At 50.5% G+C, this 18,921-nt stretch overlaps 1 protein-coding gene across 22 annotated transcripts in view; it reads left to right on the top strand.

Annotated features, from left to right (window-relative positions):
* Positions 1 to 18,921, top strand: part of EHMT1 (euchromatic histone lysine methyltransferase 1) — a 226,910-nt gene that overhangs the window by 185,066 nt on the left and 22,923 nt on the right. For all 22 annotated transcript variants that reach the window (XM_034929673.3, XM_055117390.1, XM_034929675.2 and 19 more), the window contains 3 exons: positions 5,298 to 5,399; positions 7,557 to 7,661; positions 18,062 to 18,216. In XM_034929673.3, coding sequence (XP_034785564.2) covers positions 5,298 to 5,399; positions 7,557 to 7,661; positions 18,062 to 18,216 — 362 coding nt within the window. The remainder of the gene's footprint in view (positions 1 to 5,297; positions 5,400 to 7,556; positions 7,662 to 18,061; positions 18,217 to 18,921) is intronic.

Below are 18,921 nucleotides of genomic sequence, written 5' to 3'. Positions count from 1 at the left end.
TGCAAACCAGGAACACAAACAGATCTTCATACAACAGTGTTTACTGCAGCATTGTTCACAGTAGCTGAAGGACAGAAACAACCCAGATGTCTCAGCAGATGCCTGCGTCAGCATATTCAGTCCATCCATACGATGGGATGTTACTCAGCCATAAAAAGTAATGAAATTTTGACCTATGAACAGCATGGATGGACCTCGAGGACATTCTGCTGAGGGAAAGAAGCCAGGCACAAGGACAAATCCTGTACGATGTGACCGACAGAAGCCATCGAGAGTAGTGAGATTCATAGAGACAGAAAGTAGACTGGAGATTCCCTGGGGCTGGGGGATGGTATTTTGCCTCATGATTGTAGAGCTTTGTTTTGGGTAATGAAAAAGTTTTGGAAATAGTGGTGGTTGTGAATGTGTTTAATGCCACAAAACTGTATAAAATGTTTTAAATGGCAAGTTTTGTTATATATTACCATAACAACGTTTGAATTCTTAGTCTTTCATATTAATACACATTTTTCCAACAACAAAGTGATCACACTCCTCATAGTAATTCAACTCCTGCCTCATGTCACATTAAACTTTCACTATTTTCTCATTAAATATTATTCTGTGAAACACCTAAATGGCTGTATCAATTTATGATATAATTTTACCATTTTTAGTCAAATTTGAATATTTAATATTTATCTTATTTTCAATTTTTATTATAAACAATGTTTCAGTAAACATTTTTATAGTTAAATATTTGCACATTAGGCTTCTTTAGGACAGATTTCTGGCTGTAGAATTGCTAGATCAAAGTAGGCAAACATTTGGCCAGGTTCAGTGGCTTGCTTCTGTAATGCTAGTGCTTTGGGAGGCTGAGGCAGAAGGATGGCTTGAGGTGAGGAGTTTGAGATCAGCCTGGACAGCATAGTGAGACCCTGTCTCTATAAGAAATGAAAAATTAGCTGGGCGTGGTGGCATGTGCCTGTAGTCATAGCCCCTTGGGAGGCTGAGGCAGGAGCATCACTTGAGCACAGGAGTTTGAGCCTACAGTGAGCTGGATTAGCACCACTGCACTTTAGCCCGGGTGACAGAGTGAGACCCCATCTCTAAGAAAAAAAAAAAAAGCTAGAGAAAAACAGCACATTACATCTAGACAGACAACGTTATGAAATATTACTGACTTCTCATTTGAAACCAGGGAGGCAGTTTTTATTGTGCTGAAAGAAGCAAAGCCAAAAAAATGTGAACCCAGAATCCTACATCCAGTAAACGTACCCTTCAGCGAATGATGGTGAAATCAAACATGTTCAGGTAAAAAAGCAAAAGGCAGATAAGCTTGCTTGGAATCCTGAAGCTTCCAGGAGGAAAACTTAGCGCGTTGGGAATGAATGAGGGGCACCAGATGGCGGATATGAAGACATTTTTCTATTTAAATTTCCTAAAATGTGAGAGGTCATTTAAACTCAAATAATGTCATAAGGTGGAGTTTAGACACGTTTGGAAGCACAGTAAGTCTTCACTTACCACTGTTGACAGGTCCTTAGAGCATGTGACTTCTTCAAGCGTCGAAGCCAGTTTACCACAGACTGATTGATCTAAACAAGAGTGAAGTTCTTCTGCCATATTCCTGGTCACAAAAACATCGGTAAGCTTCCAAATCAAGACCAAAGTATTTCTAATATTAAACACTGAAATACATGTGAGCTCTACAGACATTTAAGAAAGATTAATACAAACAAGATAAATATTTACCCAGTTATTCCAGGTCAGGGTTGTGAGTGAACAGAGCCTATCCTGGCAACTCAGGTCACCTGGCAGGAAGCAGAGCTGGGCCAGGACACCATCCTATCGCAGGGTGCACACACACACACACACACACACACACACTCACATACACACAGACACATACACAGACACACACTCATACACACATAGCCACACACAGACACACACTCACATACACACACACACACACAAACACATTCACTCAGACCAGGACAGCATAGACACACCCATTCATCTAACATGCGAGTCTTTGGGATGTGAGTGAAATTGAGGTACCTGGAGAAAACACACACAGACACGGGAGGACGTGCAGACTCCGCAGACAGTGGCCCCGGCTGGGAGTGGTTTTTGTTTGTTTGTTTGTTTTTAACCTCATCAATGTTATAACAAAACAATGCTGAATGAAACGATCCTATTGAAGACCTGCTGTGAAATACAGGATAATAACTACCCAAAGGAGGGCAGTGTGAAAGTGGAATCACACTGTTGTAAAGGTATTTTATTGTGGGAGGTGGTACAGTATTTATCTAAGAAGACCAGTAAAGACGAATATTGTAATTCCTGGAGAAAGCACCAAGAAAATAAAACAAATAGAGCTTTTCAGGAAAAAAAACTAGTAGAGGAAGTAAAATGTAATACTGAAAAACTGTGCAACTAGAATGCAGGAATAAAAGCAGATGGGACAAATAGAAAACAAATAGCAGAGCGACAGACGCCAACCTCACCCTGTCAGTAATTACGCCGCAGACTCGCTCTCATCCTAAAAGGCAGAGGTTTGTCTGACGGCATCGAAAGCGAGAAACCAGCCATGTCTTCCTGCAGCGCTCCTGCTTCCAACACGAAGACGCCAGCCAGGCTGGAGAAGCGCGCTTGCACGTGGCAAGCAGGTGAATCCGAGGAGAGGCAAATTACGAAGCCTGGAAGACCACAGAGGCCGCCTTTGTGATTCCAGCACGGGGAAGCGTCTTTTTAAGACACAAAAAAGCACAAAAATGATTGACAAAGTTAAGTGCATTAAAATTTAAGAATTTCTCTTCAAAAAGGTGTCACAAAGGACACGAACAGGCAGTCTAAAAACTGGGGGAAGATTTTGCAATGCATCGGCCAAAGATTAATATCCAAAAATATAAAGAACTACAAATGAGGCCAAGTGTGGTGGCTCATGCCTGTAATCCCAGCACTTTGGGAGGCTGAGGCGGGTGGATCATGAGGTCAGGAGATCGAGACCATCCTGGCTAACACGGTGAAACCCTGTCTCTACTAAAAATGCAAAAAATTTGCTGGGCGTGGTCGTGGGTGCCTGTAGTCCCAGCTACTCGGGAGGCTGAGGTAGGAGAATGACGTGAACCCGGGAGGTGGCATTGGCAGTGAGCTGAGATCGCACCACTGCACTCCAGCCTGGGCGACAGAGCCAGACTCCGTCTCAAAAAAAAAAAAAAAAAAGAAATCACACAGAAAAATAGGCAAAGAACATAAACGTGCAGTTCCCAGAAAAAGAAATACATGCGTATGACCAACAAGCAGGTGAAAACACAGGACTGAGGGACCGTCTTACAGTCACTGAATTCCGTACAACGTAACAGGTGGAAAAGACTGAGGGGCGGGACATAGAGCAGCAGGCAGGGTCCTTACTGGTGGGGTGCGGGGACTGCAGGCTGCCCGGCAAGCAGGGCCTCACACCAGTAGGGTCTGTGATGTGTCTGCAGATGATATACACTGTGATCTTGAGAATTTAAAAGCGTGTAAAAACATCATTTGTGGATATATGTAGTAAAGGTATTGAGATCCGTGGGAATGATGAGTAACGAATTCAGGATAGTGATAACTTCTCGGGAGGAGGCAGGAAAAGAAACCAGACAGGCGCTGTGTGGGGTGTCCCTTGGGTGGGGGTGGGCTCCAGTGTCTTGAGCTTCTGTTTGTGTGCCTGCAGACCTCACAGCTAGCTGCTGTCACTGAACCCGACAGAAACCTTTCCTTACCTGCAGCCCCGCTCTTTGCCACCTTCACGTCTATTCCCACGGGGTTCCTTTGGCTGACTCTCAATCCCCTCACCCCCCCACTCTGCCGCTCCCAGCCCTGCCCTCCTCCTGCCTGGTGTCTTGCTCTTGTGACAGCTGGCCTCCTTCACTAAGCTTCCTTTGCTGGCATCTGTCTCTCACCTGCTTGATTCAGAAGTGCTTGCCCAAGGTCTCTGCCAGGTGCACCTGCTTCTGTCCTGAATTCTGTGACAGTCTGCCAGCAGTTAGGAGATTGTCAGCTGCACTATTCCAGCGATTAAAGACACTTGAAAAATTAAGGCCAACCTTTAACAACCATGCATCATTTTGTATTCATAATAAAATTACAATTCTGAACACTAGCCGTGTGGGAACCGGGTGTGCTGGCTTTCCTTGAGGAAGGTGAGCATGCTGATTTAGCCCCAGCTGGGGGAGCAGTATGTGCAGTGATGCCTGTGAAACTCTATGACTGCTGCACGGACTCCACCGAGATAAGGGGAGAAAGGTAATGAAGGAACATGGTTAAGTGGAGACAGGAACAGGGGAGCAAAGCAAAGGAAACACCTGAAGGGAGACGGTGGTGGAGTGCGTCCGCGGGCCTGTGCGAGGAGTGCAGGCAGGAAGAACCCTGTGTGAGGCGCGTGGATGGCGCAGCGCTGCGGGCGGCACTGGCTCCCCTGCCTCTTCTGGAGCTTCCTGGGTCTGACCTCCAACCTTGCATGTCTTTGTTTTCCTTTGAGATGGTTTGATAGGTGTGATCTGTTTGGTCTCCTCAGGGAAAGAGCTGAAAGGAAATGAGACGGTATTCCCAATCTGGGCATGGTGGCTCATGCCTGTAATCCCAGCACTGTAATCCCAGTTACGATGCCTACGACTCCCAGACCAAAGTGGGAGGATTGCTTGGGGCCAGGAGTTCAAAACAGCCTAGGCAGTGTAGCAAGACCCTGTCTCTAGGATAGAAAAAAGTACATTAGCCAGGCATGGTGGTGCACACCTGTAGTCCCAGCTACGTGGGAGGCTGAGGCAGGAGGATCACTTGAGCATGGGAATCAGAGGCTGTGGTGAGCTGTGATCGCACCACTGCACTCCAGCCTGGGCGATAGATACAGCAAGACCCCATCTCAAAAAGGAGAGAAAGAAAAAAAAAAAAGATGTGCCCAGCAGCAAAGGAAGCAAGAGGAGGGCAGAGTCCCTGGCGTTTCCAGGGCCGTGGGGTGGGCCTGGCGCTCTTTGTGTTCCCGCTTTTTGCCGTCTATTATTTTAAGTTCTGTGGTACACGGACAACTATTGCTGAATCATTGACGCTGTCTTCACTGTGCCAGGCGACTGACCACTCATGGGGCCACAGGGGGCTGCACACAGCGCTTGGACCTCGGCTGTTCCCTCGGCCTCAGCCTGGGTTTCCTTGTCATTTGAGCAGGACAGTACCCCACCCGCATGGTAGACACCGGGTTCTCCTGGATCCCGCACTCAGGGCTGACACACCAGGATCACAGGTATGGATTCTTTGACTAAGTGGCATTTCTGTTGCAGGATGCAGAGGGCTCTACGTGTTTGCACCTAGCTGCCAAGAAAGGCCACTACGAAGTGGTCCAGTACCTGCTTTCAAATGGACAGATGGACGTCAACTGTCAGGTACAGCCACCCCCTCCCCTTAGCAGTACACTGTGCGGACTGGCTACGGAAAGTCACTGTTCTGCAGCTCCTGGTCCCACCCCCGTTCTCCATGGCGTCCCCTCCCACGCACAGAGCCAGCTGGGGCCCTCCAGCGTCCTCTTCCACACTTAGGGCCAGCTCGGGCCCTCCAGCGTCGTCTTCCACACTTAGGGCCAGCTCGGACCCTCCACGGCATCCCCTCCCACACAGAGCCAGCTCGGGCCCTCCACGGCGTCCCATCCCACACACAGAGCCAGCTCGGGCCCTCCAGCGTCCTCTTCCACACTCAGGGCCAGCTCAGGCCCTCCACAGCGTCCCCTTCCACACAGAGCCAGCTCGGACCCTCCAGCATCGTCTTCCACACTCAGGGCCAGCTCGGGCCCTCCAGCGTCGTCTTCCACACTCAGGGCCAGCTTGGGCCCTCCAGCGTCGTCTTCCACACTCAGGGCCAGCTCGGACCCTCCACGGCATCGTCTTCCACGCACAGGGCTAGCTCAAGCCCTTGGGCCCTGGAGTGCCTTGTCCCCTCCCTGTCCCCTTCTTCCCTGGCCTGCTGTGAATGCTCACAGCAGGGCAGGCTCTGCACTGTGTCTGGCTGGAGGCTCCTCCCTTGCTCTCCATCAGCTGTGTCTAGGTATTACCATTTGAGGGAGGTGTCACTGGCCTCCCTCCTTGGCACCCGTCTTCCTTCCTGCTCATTGTCCGTCTCTGCCCCACAGCCAGCGCCACGGGGCAGGGTTTGCCGTGCATGTGTGCTGAACCGCGGTGCCTCACACACAGGGGCCACCTGCCTCACGAGTGAATGACTGGGGAGATCAAAGAAGGGCAGGCTTTGAGGCTGCTCAGCTCAGCATGCACTGGGAGTCCCTCCTGCATGGACCCACAGCTCTGGGATAAGTGCCATCCTCACGCTCGCTCTCACTCCTTCCTTCAGGAGACTTGGTCCGAGTCTTTTTAGCCCAGTGGTTGCCCACCCAGTTGTTGACGCCCAGCTTCTGTGCCCTCTTGGCTGTGGCAGCGTCCCCATGGGCTGGAAGCAGCAGCGTCTGTGATATGCTCAAAGGCCCATACTCTCGCCTTTGCCCTGAGTGCCCAGAGGCCGGAGCCCCGCCTGGTCCCTGCATCTGAAGCATCCCCTGACCTCTGCTCTCTGATGTTGTACCCTCCTCCATTGAGCAGGGGGGCTGGGCTCCGGGAGGCTGCGCTCTGCTGTCCCTGCTGTGTTCCCAGTGCCTGTGGTGGTGCTGACTGTCGACCGCAGGGGAGATGTAGCTTTGATCATGAAGGCTGCTGTGTCTGTGACAGTAGGATGTGCAGGCTGACCGTCCACCGCAGGGGAGATGTAGCTTTAATCGTGGAGGCTGCTGTGTCTGTGACATTGGGATGTGCAGGTCCTTTGAGGGGTGCTGGGGAAGAGGCTGAGTCTTCTGCCTTTGGCGTAGGAATTGGCCATATGACCCTCATTTTCAGAAAAGTCGCCTTTTTCTGGCTTAAGGAAAATTGCCCAGGCCCACTGACTGGACTCAGGAGTGGCAGGAGCCGCAGAGCTGATCAGCCTGGGTGGGCATTCTGCTCCCTGCCCAGGAGGAAGCAGGGGCGTCCGCCTCTGTCCACCTGTCCATCTCCCACCCACAGTTCCCAGCTGCTGCTCTGATGGGGTCCCTGGCTCTCCTGCATGGAGCCACCATTGGAGGCTGAAGGAGGAGCAGAGCCTGCTACAGCCCAGACTTCCCGCCAGCCAAGGCTGCTGGTGCGCTCCGGGTCTGGCCTGGGCTTATGAAGTTTCAGCTCCCGTGTGTGTGCCATTAGACTCGTTGCACGCAGCTGTGTTGGTGCGTCCCCAGTGAGTGGTGCCCAACTGGGAGCGGGCAAGGCCGACAGCACAGGGCATGTCGGGCAGGGTTGTTGGGCCTGGCCCAGTCCTGGTTCTGCCTTCATCCTGCACTTGTGGAGCTACCTGCGCTGTGCTCTGAGGAAGAACTGTGACCTCTGAAGGTTGCATTCAGGTCCTGAGTGAGACGCCTGCACGAGGGGCATGGTACCTGGGAGGTGCAGAGACCTCGGTGTGGGAGTCCTCATTGCTCTGGTGGTTGCCGGTCTCTGGAGCGATGACAGCTTTGTTCTCTTCCCTGGCAGGATGACGGAGGCTGGACACCCATGATCTGGGCCACGGAGTACAAGCACGTGGACCTCGTGAAGCTGCTGCTGTCCAAGGGCTCTGACATCAACATCCGGGACAACGTAAGTTCGTCACACCCTCCCCGGGAGCCATGTCCTGGAGGGGTGGGGACCTCCTCCCCAAGAAGGTTCTTTTCTCAAAAGCAGAACCCTGGCACCTGGTGGCGGCTTTGACCTCTTTCTGTGGCAGCATCGGCCTGGCGCTGTGCTGTGGCTGTCCTGTGCTGGATGCAGATGGGGGACGTGAGGTCCCAGCAGAGGCCACGCTCTAGGGATCTGCGGGTTCAGAGGGTGCTGCACTGCCCTGGTCTCCCTCCTGCTGCCTCACGGGGCTGTGCCTGGGCCTGAGGCTACTGACCCTGGTGCGGGTGCCACAGCACCTCTGGCTCTCCCTTTGTTTTTGTTTTTGTTTCTTTTATGGATGGAGTCTCGCTCTGTCGCCCAGGCTAGAGTGCAGTGGCGTAATCTTGGCTCACTGCAACCTCTGCCTCCTGGGTTCAAGTGATTCTCATGCCTCCGCCTCCCCAGTAGCTGGGATTACAGGTGTGTGCCACCGTGTCTGGCTAATTTTTGTATTTTTTATTTGTTTGTTTTTGAGACAGAGTCTCGCTCTGTCACCCAGGCTGGAGTGCAGTGGTGTGATCTCAGCTCACTGCAACCTCCACCTTCCAGGTTTAAGTGATTCTCCTGCCTCAGCATCTGGAGTAGTTGGGATTATAGGCGCCCACCACCACACCTGGCTAATTTTTGTATTTTTAGTAGAGACGGGGTTTTACCGTGTTGGCCAGACTGGTCTTGAACCCCTGACCTCAGGTGATCTGCCCGCCTCAGCCTTCCATAGAGCTGGGATTACAGGTGTGAGCCACCGCGCCCGGCCAATTTTTGTAGTTTTAGTAGAGACAGGGTTTAGCCATGTTGGCCAGGCTGGTCTTGAACTCCTGACCTCAGGTGATCTGCCCACCTCATCCTCCCAAAGGAATACAGGCATGAGCCACCACGCCTGGCCCCTGGCTCTCTCTTTGAAACAAAGGAAAGAAAAGTGAATCATTATCATACCACGGTTTTCTAGGATGTGATTTAAGATGCTTCAGTGACAATTAGTTTTGTAAGGCCCATTTGTTTGCTCAGAAAATAGAGTTTGGAGCTGAGATAAGAGGACTCCCCAGCCTGAGAGTGGCAGCAGGTGACTGATTAACTCAAAAGGGTGTTCACTAGAAGATCTTCAGGGACCCACAAAACCAGTGGGCCTGCCAGGGGGCTGGGTGTGGCACTGGGCACGACAGCAAGGGGCGAGGGGGTACTCTGGTCACCTCCCAAGATGGGCATAGACATGCTGCAGCCCACAGAACTGTGTCCCCCTTCACAGAGGGTTCCAGAGGCCAGAAATGGGATGTGCTGCAGCCCACAGAGCTGTGTCCACCTTCACAGAGGGTTCCAGAGGCCAGAAATGGGAGGTGCTGCAGCCCACAGAGCTGTGTCCACCTTCACAGGGTTCAGAAGCCAGAAATGGGAGGTGCTGCAGCCCACAGAGCTGTGTCTGCCTTCACAGAGGGTTCCAGAGGCCAGAAATGGGAAGTCCAGCCACAAATAAACCCATTAAATTGATAATAAGAAAGAAGATTTGACACAGAAAAAGAAGATTTCTAAAAGCACACTATTAAATCTCCAATGTGCTGAAGCCTGGTGTCTGAGGAGGGAGGGTTGACACTTCCTCTCAGAGCTTGAGAACGGTGTGGGCACGGGCCCTTGCCATTCATTGTTGGCACGGGGAGGTCTGCATTTGGAACCCCTCCCTGCATGTAAGCAGACCCCACCTCCCACCTAGAAACAGGGACCACTGGCTGTGGGCACCCGCTGCCTCCCTGCAGGCACGCAGGCCTCTCTGGAGTGACTGGTCCTGAGCTGCAGTACCTCCTCCGTGGGCTGCAGGGCTTCCATGACTGTATCCCGGGGGTTTCTACCTCATTCCACCGCAGTTCTTTCCCGCTGGGGGTTAGGATGATGGCACCATGAAGAGAGGAGCCCTGAGCCGGCAGAAGGAAGAGAAGAGGGAAGCAGAGGAGCCCTGAGCTGGCGGAAGGCTGTGGCGGGTACCTTGGAGGAAGAGAGGAGGGAAGCAAAGGCAGAGAACAAGGCAGAGGCCACCCCCAGGTGGGGCCACCTCACCCACCGCCCCCGGAGACTGCGTGGCGGGGAAGGCGGCCGTAGTGTGGCTGGTCGGCCTGCGTGCCTGGTGTCAGAGCTGTTAGCTCTCTGATGCTGGTGGCTGTTCCCCCAGAATGGAAGCATTGATTAAATTTCAAGTTTGTTATTTATACAATGAAACACTTCATTAATTTAACCACTTTATTGCTGTATAATAGGTAGGCTGCATATATTCAAAGTACACACTTGGGTGAATTTTCACCCAGAAGCCATCGTTGCTGTCGGAAGAGTGAGCCCAGTCCTCCCTCATGCCCTGATGATCTTCAGGTGATCCTCTGCGCTTCACAGCTGTGCCCAGCCCACCCCTGCCACCCATTGCTGGGCTTTCTGTTGTCTGCGTGTCTCGGTTTTATAGAAAAGGGCTCTCACCATGGGCAGCTTTACCTCGCGTCTTTAAGCCGAGATCCCCATTTTCGTTGCCTGAAGTGCCCATTGTGTGAATGTGTCTGTTTACCCTTCACCTATCAGTGGACATTTAGGTTGTTTCTGATTTTTGGTGGTTACTAAGAGAGATGCTGTGAATACTCATGCCTTCATTTTTCTTGATTAAACCCCTGGGAGTAGAATGGTTAGAACATATGACAGGTGCCTAGGCTTAACATTTTCAGAGACTGCCAGTAGCCAGGCATGGTGACACACACCTGTGGTCCCAGGTACTCGGGAGGCTAAGGTGGGAAGATCGCTTGAGCCCAGGAGGTCAAGGCTGCAGTAAGCTGAGATCGCACCACTGCACCCCAGCCTGTCTCAAAAATTAAAAAAAAAAAAAAAACCTGCCAAACTGCTTTCCAAGTGATTGTACCATCTCTAGTGTATGAGAGTGCATTCATCCGTTCTCACACTGCTATCAGGGTTCTACCTAAGACTGTAATTTATAAACAAAAGAGGTTTAATTGACTCACCCTTCAGCGTGGCTGGGGGGTCCTCGGGAAACTTAACAATCATGGCAGAAGGTGAAGGAGAAGCAAAGCACATCTTAACATGGTGGCAGGAGAGAGAGATTGAGGAGCATTGTACCACACTTTAAAACCAGCTCTTGTGAGAACTCACTCACATGAGAACAGCATGGGAGACCCACCCCCATAATCCAATCAGGTCCCTCCCTTGACACATGGAGATTACAATTCAAGACAAGATTTGGGTGGGGACACAGAGCCAACCCATATCGGATAGTCCTGGTTCCTCCGCATCCTTCCCAACACTTAGCATGGTCAGTCTTTCAATTTTATCCATTTTAATAGGTGTGTAGTGATATCTTGTGGTTTTAGTTTTCAGTTCATTTCATTTTCATTTCTCTAATGACAGTTGATGTTAAGCATCTTTTTATGGGCTTATTTACGACCCATATATCTTTTTTAATGAAGTGTCTGTTCAAATATTTTTCTTGCTTATTATTGGGTATTCTGGAGTTTTAAGAGTTCATGTTCTGGATATAAGTCCTTTATCAGATATATGGTTTACAGATCTGTCTTTGGAAGTGCAGAATTTTAAAAGTTTTTATAAAGTTTGGTTTATCAACGTTTTTCTTTATTTTTAACTGGATCCTGTTTTTGGCGTTCTGTTTAAGAAATCAGTGCCTAATCTGAGAACCCAAAGATATTCTCCCACATTTTCTTATACGAGTTTTATGGTTTGGGGGTTTACATTTAGGTCTGTGTTTTATTATAGTTGACTTTTGTATGTGGTGTGAGGTATGGATTGAACTTTTTTTTTTGGCTTATGGATGCCTAGTTCAGTGCCATTTGTTGAGAAAACCATTCTTTCTACATAGAATTGACTCTGTACCATTGCCAAAAGCCAGTTGTCTGCATTTGTGAGTCAGTTACCCATGTGTTATTCCACATGTGTCAGTCTTTTGCATGTCTGTCAGTCATCCATGTATGAGTCAGTCGTCCATGTGTGAGTCAGTCATCTGCATGTGTGAGTCCACATGTGTCAGTTGTCCATGTGTGAGTCAGTCATCTGCATGTCTGTCAGTCATCCACATGTGTCAGTCCACATGTCTGTCAGTCCACATGTGAGAGTCTGCATGTGTGAGTCAGTCATCTGCATGTGTGTGAGTCTGTCATCTGCATGTGTGAGTCAGTCATCTGCATGTCTGTCAGTCATCCACATGTGTCAGTCCACATGTCTGTCAGTCCACATGTGAGAGTCTGCATGTGTGAGTCAGTCATCTGCATGTGTGTGAGTCTGTCATCTGCATGTGTGAGTCCATCATCTGCATGTGTCATTCGTCCACGTGTGAGTCGTCCACGTGTGAGTCATCTGCATGTCTGTCAGTCATCCGTGTGTCAGTCCACATGTGTGTCAGTTGTCTACATGTAAGGGTCAGTCATCTGCATGTCTGAGTCTGTCGTCCATATGTATGAGTTGGTCGTCCATGTCAGTTGTCTGCGTATGTATCAGTCATCTGCATGTGTGAGCCAGTCGTCCACATGTCAGAGTCAGTTGTCCACATGTGTGTAAAGTCAGTCGTCCAGATGTGTGTGTCAGCTCCAGGGCCCTCTCTTTTGATTCATTGATCTGCATATCTGCCTTTAGGCAAGTACTGTCCTTTCTTGACTGATGTAGCTTTACTTGCAAAATCATTTTTCTCCTCCCAAACTTGATACTGCTATTCTTGTATATTTTACATATATATATGTTCTGAACACCATAATAGCCACGTAGTTATTCTGTTTAAACAGTCAGTGGTCTTTTTTTTTTTTTTTTTTTTAGATGGAGCCTTGCTCCGTCGCCCAGGCTGGAATGCAGTGGCATGATCTTGGCTCACTGTAACCTCCGCCTCCCGGGTTTGAGCTATTCTCATGCCTCAGCCTCCTGAGTAGCTGGGATTACAGGCACGAGCCACCACGCCTGGCTAATTTTTGTATTTTTAGTAGAGACGGGGTTTCACCATCTTGGTCAGGCTGGTCTCGAACTCCTGACCTGTGATCCACTCACCTTGGCCTCCCATAGTGCTGGGATTACAGGTGTGAGTGACTGTGCCCGGGCTGGTTTTTTCTTTTTTCTTTTGGAGACAGTCTCACCTTGTCACCCAGGCTGGAGTGCAGTGGTGCGATAGCTCACTGCAACCTCCACCTCCCTGGTTCAAGCGATTCTCCTGCCTCAGCCTCCCAAGTAGCTGGGATTACAGGCACATGGCACCATGCCTGGCTAATTTTTGTATTTTTATTAGGGATGGGGGTTTCACCATGTTGGCTAGGCTGGTTTCAAACTCCCAACCTCAGGTGATCTGCCCGCTTTGGCCTCCCACAGTGCTGGGATTGCAGAAATGAGCCACCACGCCCAGCCGAGTGGTCTCTTTGAAAGACTGCAGAAGAGCTCTGCAGTTGCTCCTGCCGTCCCCATCCCTGTCCCCGCCACGCTTCTCCACCTTGGTGGGCTCATGCTCCTGATGTTGCTTCCCTTCCACCGGCCTCACTCCCTTTACCTTTTCTGTGGTGTTGGTCTGCTTGTGATGAGCTCTTGCAGCTTTTTTTTTTTTTTTTTTTTTTTTTTTGAAATGGAGTTTTGCTCCTTCGCCCAGGCTGGAGTGCAGTGGTGCGATCTTGGCTCACTGCAACCGCCTTCTTCCAGGTTTCAGGCGATTCTCCTGCCTCAGCCTCCTGAGTACCTGGGATTATAGGCGCTGGCCACAACGCCCGGGAAATTTTTGTGTTTTTAGTAGAGATGGGTTTCACCATGTTGGCCAGGCTGGTCTCAAACTCCTGACCTCGTGATCCGCCCGCCTCGGACTCCCAAAGTGCTGGGATTACAGGCGTAAGCCACCGTGTCCGGCCCTCTTACAGCTCTTTAATGCCTGGAAAGTCCTTATTTTGCTTTCATTTTTGAAAGATATTCTTAGAATTCTGGATGCGTAGTTATTTCTTCCAATGCTTTAAATGGCGGTTTCCCTGGGTCCTCACCTGCAGTGTTTGCAGTGAGAAATCCAGTGCCACAACACAGTTATTTCTCTGTGTATAATGTGTCTTTTTTATATGGCTGCTTTTAAAATGTTTTTTCTGTATCTCTTGGTTTTAGCAATTGGATTTTCCTCTAAGCCTTAGTTTGTCTGTAAAGCAATTTGATTACTGATGTGCTTTGGTGTTATTTTGTGTGTGTGCACGTAGGGTTCATTGAGCTTCTTGGATCTGTGGATTTAGGGTTTTTGACAAATTTGGAAATTTTTCAGTCATTATTTCTTCAAATAATGTTTTCTGCCCACCACGCTTTCCAGTATTCCAGCTGTGTATGTAGGAGTTCTCAGAGTGGTTCCACAGCTCACTGGTGCTCTTTTCAATTTTTAAATTATTATTTTTTCCCTCTGTGTTTCAGTTGAGCAGGTTTTTGTTGGTTTGTCTTCCAGTCCACTCATCTTTTCTTCTGCACGTGATGCTGTTGAGCTCATCCGGTCTGTGTGCTTACATTCTAGGCATTGTCGTTTTCAGCTCTAAAAGTTCTGTTGGAGTCTTTCAAACATTTCCTAACATGTTTCTACTTAACTTTCGAACCTATAGAATACAGTTATACCAATGGCTTTATTTACTTATTTATTTATTTATTTATTTTAAGACAGAGTTTCACTCTTTTGCCCAGGCTGGAGTGCAGTGGTGCAATCTTGGCCCATTGTAACCTCCGCCTCCCAGGTTCAAGCGATTCTCCTGCCTCAGCCTCCCGAGTAACTGGAATTACAGGCGTGCACCACCACGCCTGGCTAAGTTTTGTATTTTTAGTAGAGGCGGGGTTTCACCACATTGCCCAGGCTGGTCTCGAACTCCTGACCTCAAGTGATCCCCCCGCCAAGGTCTCCCAAAGTGCTGGGATTACAAGTGTGAGCCACCTCACCCAGCCCACCAATGGCTTTAATGACCTTGTTTGCTAATCCAGCATCTGTGTCAAAGCCGGGCTTTTTGATTGACTGTGGTTTTCTCCCCATTGTGGGTCATGTTTCCTGTTCCTTTGCACATCTGGTAACCTGTAGCCGATGCCAGGATGTGGGTGGGTTTTACAAAACTTGTATAGTGCTAAGGACTCTTCTTCCTGTGAATGTTCTTGAACTTTGTTCTGGAACTCAGTCACTTGAAACCAGTCAGATCATGTTGGATTTTGCTTTTCAGGTTTGTTAGGTGGGTCTGGAGCCACTGAGGCAGGTCCGTCCATTGTCCTCCAGCCCACAGCCTGTAGATGGAGAGTGTGGCCTGCCTGGCTGTGGGGAAAGGCCCCGGCTTTGAGTGCACATTCTCAACAGGCTTGTGGCCGCTAGTGTCCTGCCGGATGACCCACTTCCTGCCGGAAGTGCACAGATCTCTGGAACCTCTCTTGGAGCTCTGTTTTCTGTCTGAGCATCCGGGGGCCCTGCCTGGCTAACCCCTGCGTCATGGTTGGAGCTCTGGTGGCAGTGAGCTGGGCAGCCGCGGGCTCCCTCACAGACTCGCCTCTCAGGGGCACGGTCCTTCCCTGCCTGGTGTCTGGTGGCAGTGAGCTGGGCAGCCGCGGGCTCCCTCACAGACTCGCCTCTCAGGGGCACGGTCCTTCCCTGCCTGGTGTCTGGTGGCAGTGAGCTGGGCAGCCGCGGGCTCCCTCACAGACTCGCCTCTCAGGGGCACGGTCCTTCCCTGCCTGGTGTCTGGTGTCTTGACAACCATGGTCATAGGTTTTGACTGTTTGGTTTTACTCTTCTGGTTCTTTTAGGTGGGAAGGTAAACTTGTTCTGGTCTGTATCACCCCATCGTTTCGGGAGTGCGGTTGCTCACCAGTTGTAGGCCAGGCTTGTCGTAACTCAGCCAACTTCAGAAAGGCTGGGCGTTTGAACAGTCCCAGGGTGGAAGGATCTTAGGTGAACTGGAAGCTCTCAAAAATGTAATTCTGGGGCGGGGGGGGGGGGGGGCGTGGTGGCAGATCACTTGAGGTCAGGAGTTTGAGACCAGCCTGGGCAACATGGTGAAACCCCGACTCTACTAAAAATACAAAATGATTAGCTGGGCCTGGTAGCATGAGCCTGTTATCCCAGCTACTGGGGAGGCTAAGGCACGAGAATCGCTTGAACCCCAGAGGCAGAGGTTGCAGTGAACCGAGATCGTGCCAACTGCATTCCAGCCTGGGTGAGGGAGTGAGACTCCGCCTCTAAAAAAAAATAAAAAATGTAATTCTGGTTATAAAATCATAAATCATGCTGATAAAGGAAAAAGAAAAGAGGCCCCTAAGCAAGCAGCCTTTTGTTCAAGGAGCTCTCAAATGTATGGAGGAGGGAAGCCAGAAACAAAGAGCAGAGGGGTGGAAGAGCCCCAGAGCAGCAGAGGCTCTTCAGGAAATCCACTGAGGCCTACACATGGAGTTCGCTTTTAGTTTTCTCTTTTAGAAGTCAAGGGAACAGTGAAGCCCATGCCGGGGGCTGGCCATTTGTGGATGAAGATACTGGAGACCAGGCCACTCGGTTTCTGTTCTGCTTTTTTCTTCGCCTTCACTGAGCTGGAAGGGTTGACGGTGCTGCACGGTGTGGAGTTGGGAGGGGGACTGCGTGAGAGCACAAGGGTGTCTCAGAAGAGCCCGCGTCCTTCTCTCTTGGGGGTGACCCTGCCAACCTGCAGAGCCAGTCCCTGGGATGTGGCGGCAGCCCTGCGCCCTCGGAGGGAGGCGGGGCAGAGCTCAAATGGAAGCAGAGCTTGCGGGGTGGAGACCGCACCCCTGCAGGGGTCTGCCTTGGGCCCCGAGCCTCCTCAGCTGCCGCAGCAAAGCGGTCAGTCAGGCGGGGCTTGGTTCATGGCATCTGGGAAGATCGCTGACCATTCCCGAGGGGAAGGAGGCTGCAGCCGGCGCTCCCAGACACCAGCAGAGCAGAACACACTTCAGGAACGTGAAATGCTCACGTGCTTTTAATCCAGCAATCCTGCCTCTGAGGATGCATCCTTGAGAAATAATGTAGAAAATGAAAAGCACTAAAATATTTGCTGGCATTGTATTCCAGAAATATACCAATAGACATAAACCAAGTGTTCAGTAAAGGAAAGGTCCGGAAGCTGAGTGACTGTGGGTGATGGGTCCGGAGGCTGTTCCGATGCCGCCCCGTGTGGATCGAGGGTGATGGGTCCGGAGGCGGTTCCGATGCCGCCCTGCGTGAAAGGCGCTCCTCGCACGGCGCCAACTGGAGGAGGCCTCAGTACCTGGGAGCCTCTGGTGATGACGAAGGGTCAGGGACAGATGGGCATCAGGCGTAGGAAACAGCGTGGGCGTGTTCCTCATTCCGTTTATCGCTGTTTTATCCCTGGGGCGATAGAGTTAGGGATACTTCATTGTTCTGATTTATATTCTTGGCTGCCTGGCAGAGTTGAACATTTTCTTATGTTTACCGTTCATCTTTTTCTTACCTACGTTTTTTATTTTTTCTCCTTTGCACATATTTTTTCAGAATTACAGTGTTCTGATTTACTGTGTGATTATAAATCATCTATATTTTACATGTGGCACAAGTATTTCTCCAAATTTTGTTTTATTTCAAAGAGGCCTTTTTAAAAGTAAAATTTTTTGTTTTTTTTTTTGAGACAGAGTTTCGCTCTTGTTGCCTAGGCTGGAGTGCAGTGGCACGATCTCGGCTCACTGTAACCCTCTGCCTCCCGGGTTCAAGCAATTCTCCTGCCTCAGCCTCGCAAGTAGCTGGGATTACAGGCACCCACCACCACGCCCGGCTCGTTTTTTGTATTTTTAGTAGAAACGGGGTTTCACCATGTTGGCCAGGCTGGTCTCGAACTCCTGACCTCAGGTGATCTACCTGCCTTTGCCTCCCAAAATGCTGGGATTACAGGCGTGAGCCACCATGCCTGGCCCAAAATTTTAATTTAATCAAATTTGCACGTCTTTTTTCAAATCTTTCAAAAGCATTATCCTATCCTATGACTATACCCCTGTTTGGAAATGAATATAATTTTTAAAAATACATGAAAGAAAAGTGCCTCCAAGTGTTAATATGTTGAGTGTAGGTTGATATAATTCTGGATGACCTTTTCCCTATTTTTATTCTTTACTGTGATTATGCTACTTTTATAATTATGTTATTTTTACAATGAAACAAACAAAACACGAAACGAAGTGCCTTCCAGAGTTCAGATGGGTGCTAGGTTCCCATCCGGTGACCTGTGGCACCCTTTCCACCTGGCCCTGCTCGGGACGGCCACGCACGCTCCAGAGCCTCTCCCCGGGCACACGGGCTGCAGCTGCTGTGGCCCAGCCCCAGCACTGTGAGCCAGCAGGAAGCCTGCACTGAGCTCTGGCTTGTGTCTGTTCAGGAGGAGAACATTTGCCTGCACTGGGCGGCGTTCTCCGGCTGCGTGGACATAGCCGAGATCCTGCTGGCTGCCAAGTGTGACCTCCACGCCGTGAACATCCACGGAGACTCACCACTGCACATTGCCGCCCGGGAGAACCGCTACGACTGTGTCGTGTGAGTGCAGTGCTTCCCCCAGCGCGGGCTGGCGCTGACCTGACCTGGGCGCCCAGAGAGACCGCTTGACAGTCTTGTGTTCACACTTGGGGCGTGAGTGGACACAGGCCCTCTGTTCCTTTGTGTGGAAGTCCATCCTTGGTGTTCCACGCGCAGAGAAGTGTCTTTCCCAGTCCACGTTTGAGATCAGCTGTGGTTTATTTCTGGGTTAGGGAGGATTGTCATGAAAAAATTCCCAAGTTGGAGTCTCAGACCTGATACTCCTCACATGGCTGAGGGGCAGCATGGGAACAGCCCTGCTCCCAGCAGGGACCTGCCAGCTCAGAGTCCCCGAGAGGCTCAGGGTGCCTTCTGGGAGCAGTGCCACCCACAGCCAGGGCTGGAGATGCTGGGGGCTGTGGCACTCACCACTCAGGGCCCTTTTAAAACTTGAGACCTTCAGCCGGGTGGTGGTGGCTCACGCCTGTAATCCCAGCACTTTGGGAGGCTGAGACAGGCAGATCACCTGAGGTCAGGAGTTTGAGACTGGCCTGGCCCACATGGTGAAACCCCATCTCTACTAAAATACAAAAGTTAGCCGGCCATGGTGGCACGTGCCTGTAACCCCAGCTACTCCCGAGGCTGAGGCAGGCGCATCGCTTGAACCCAGGAGGCAAGAGATTGCAGTGAGTGGAGATTGCGACGCTACACTCCAACCTGGGCAAC

The sequence above is a fragment of the Pan paniscus genome, chromosome 11, assembly GCF_029289425.2.
Source record: "Pan paniscus chromosome 11, NHGRI_mPanPan1-v2.0_pri, whole genome shotgun sequence".
In the NCBI taxonomy this organism is placed as follows: domain Eukaryota; kingdom Metazoa; phylum Chordata; class Mammalia; order Primates; family Hominidae; genus Pan; species Pan paniscus.
Note: the sequence above shows the minus strand (reverse complement) of the source record. Positions and strands in the feature narration are given on the sequence as shown.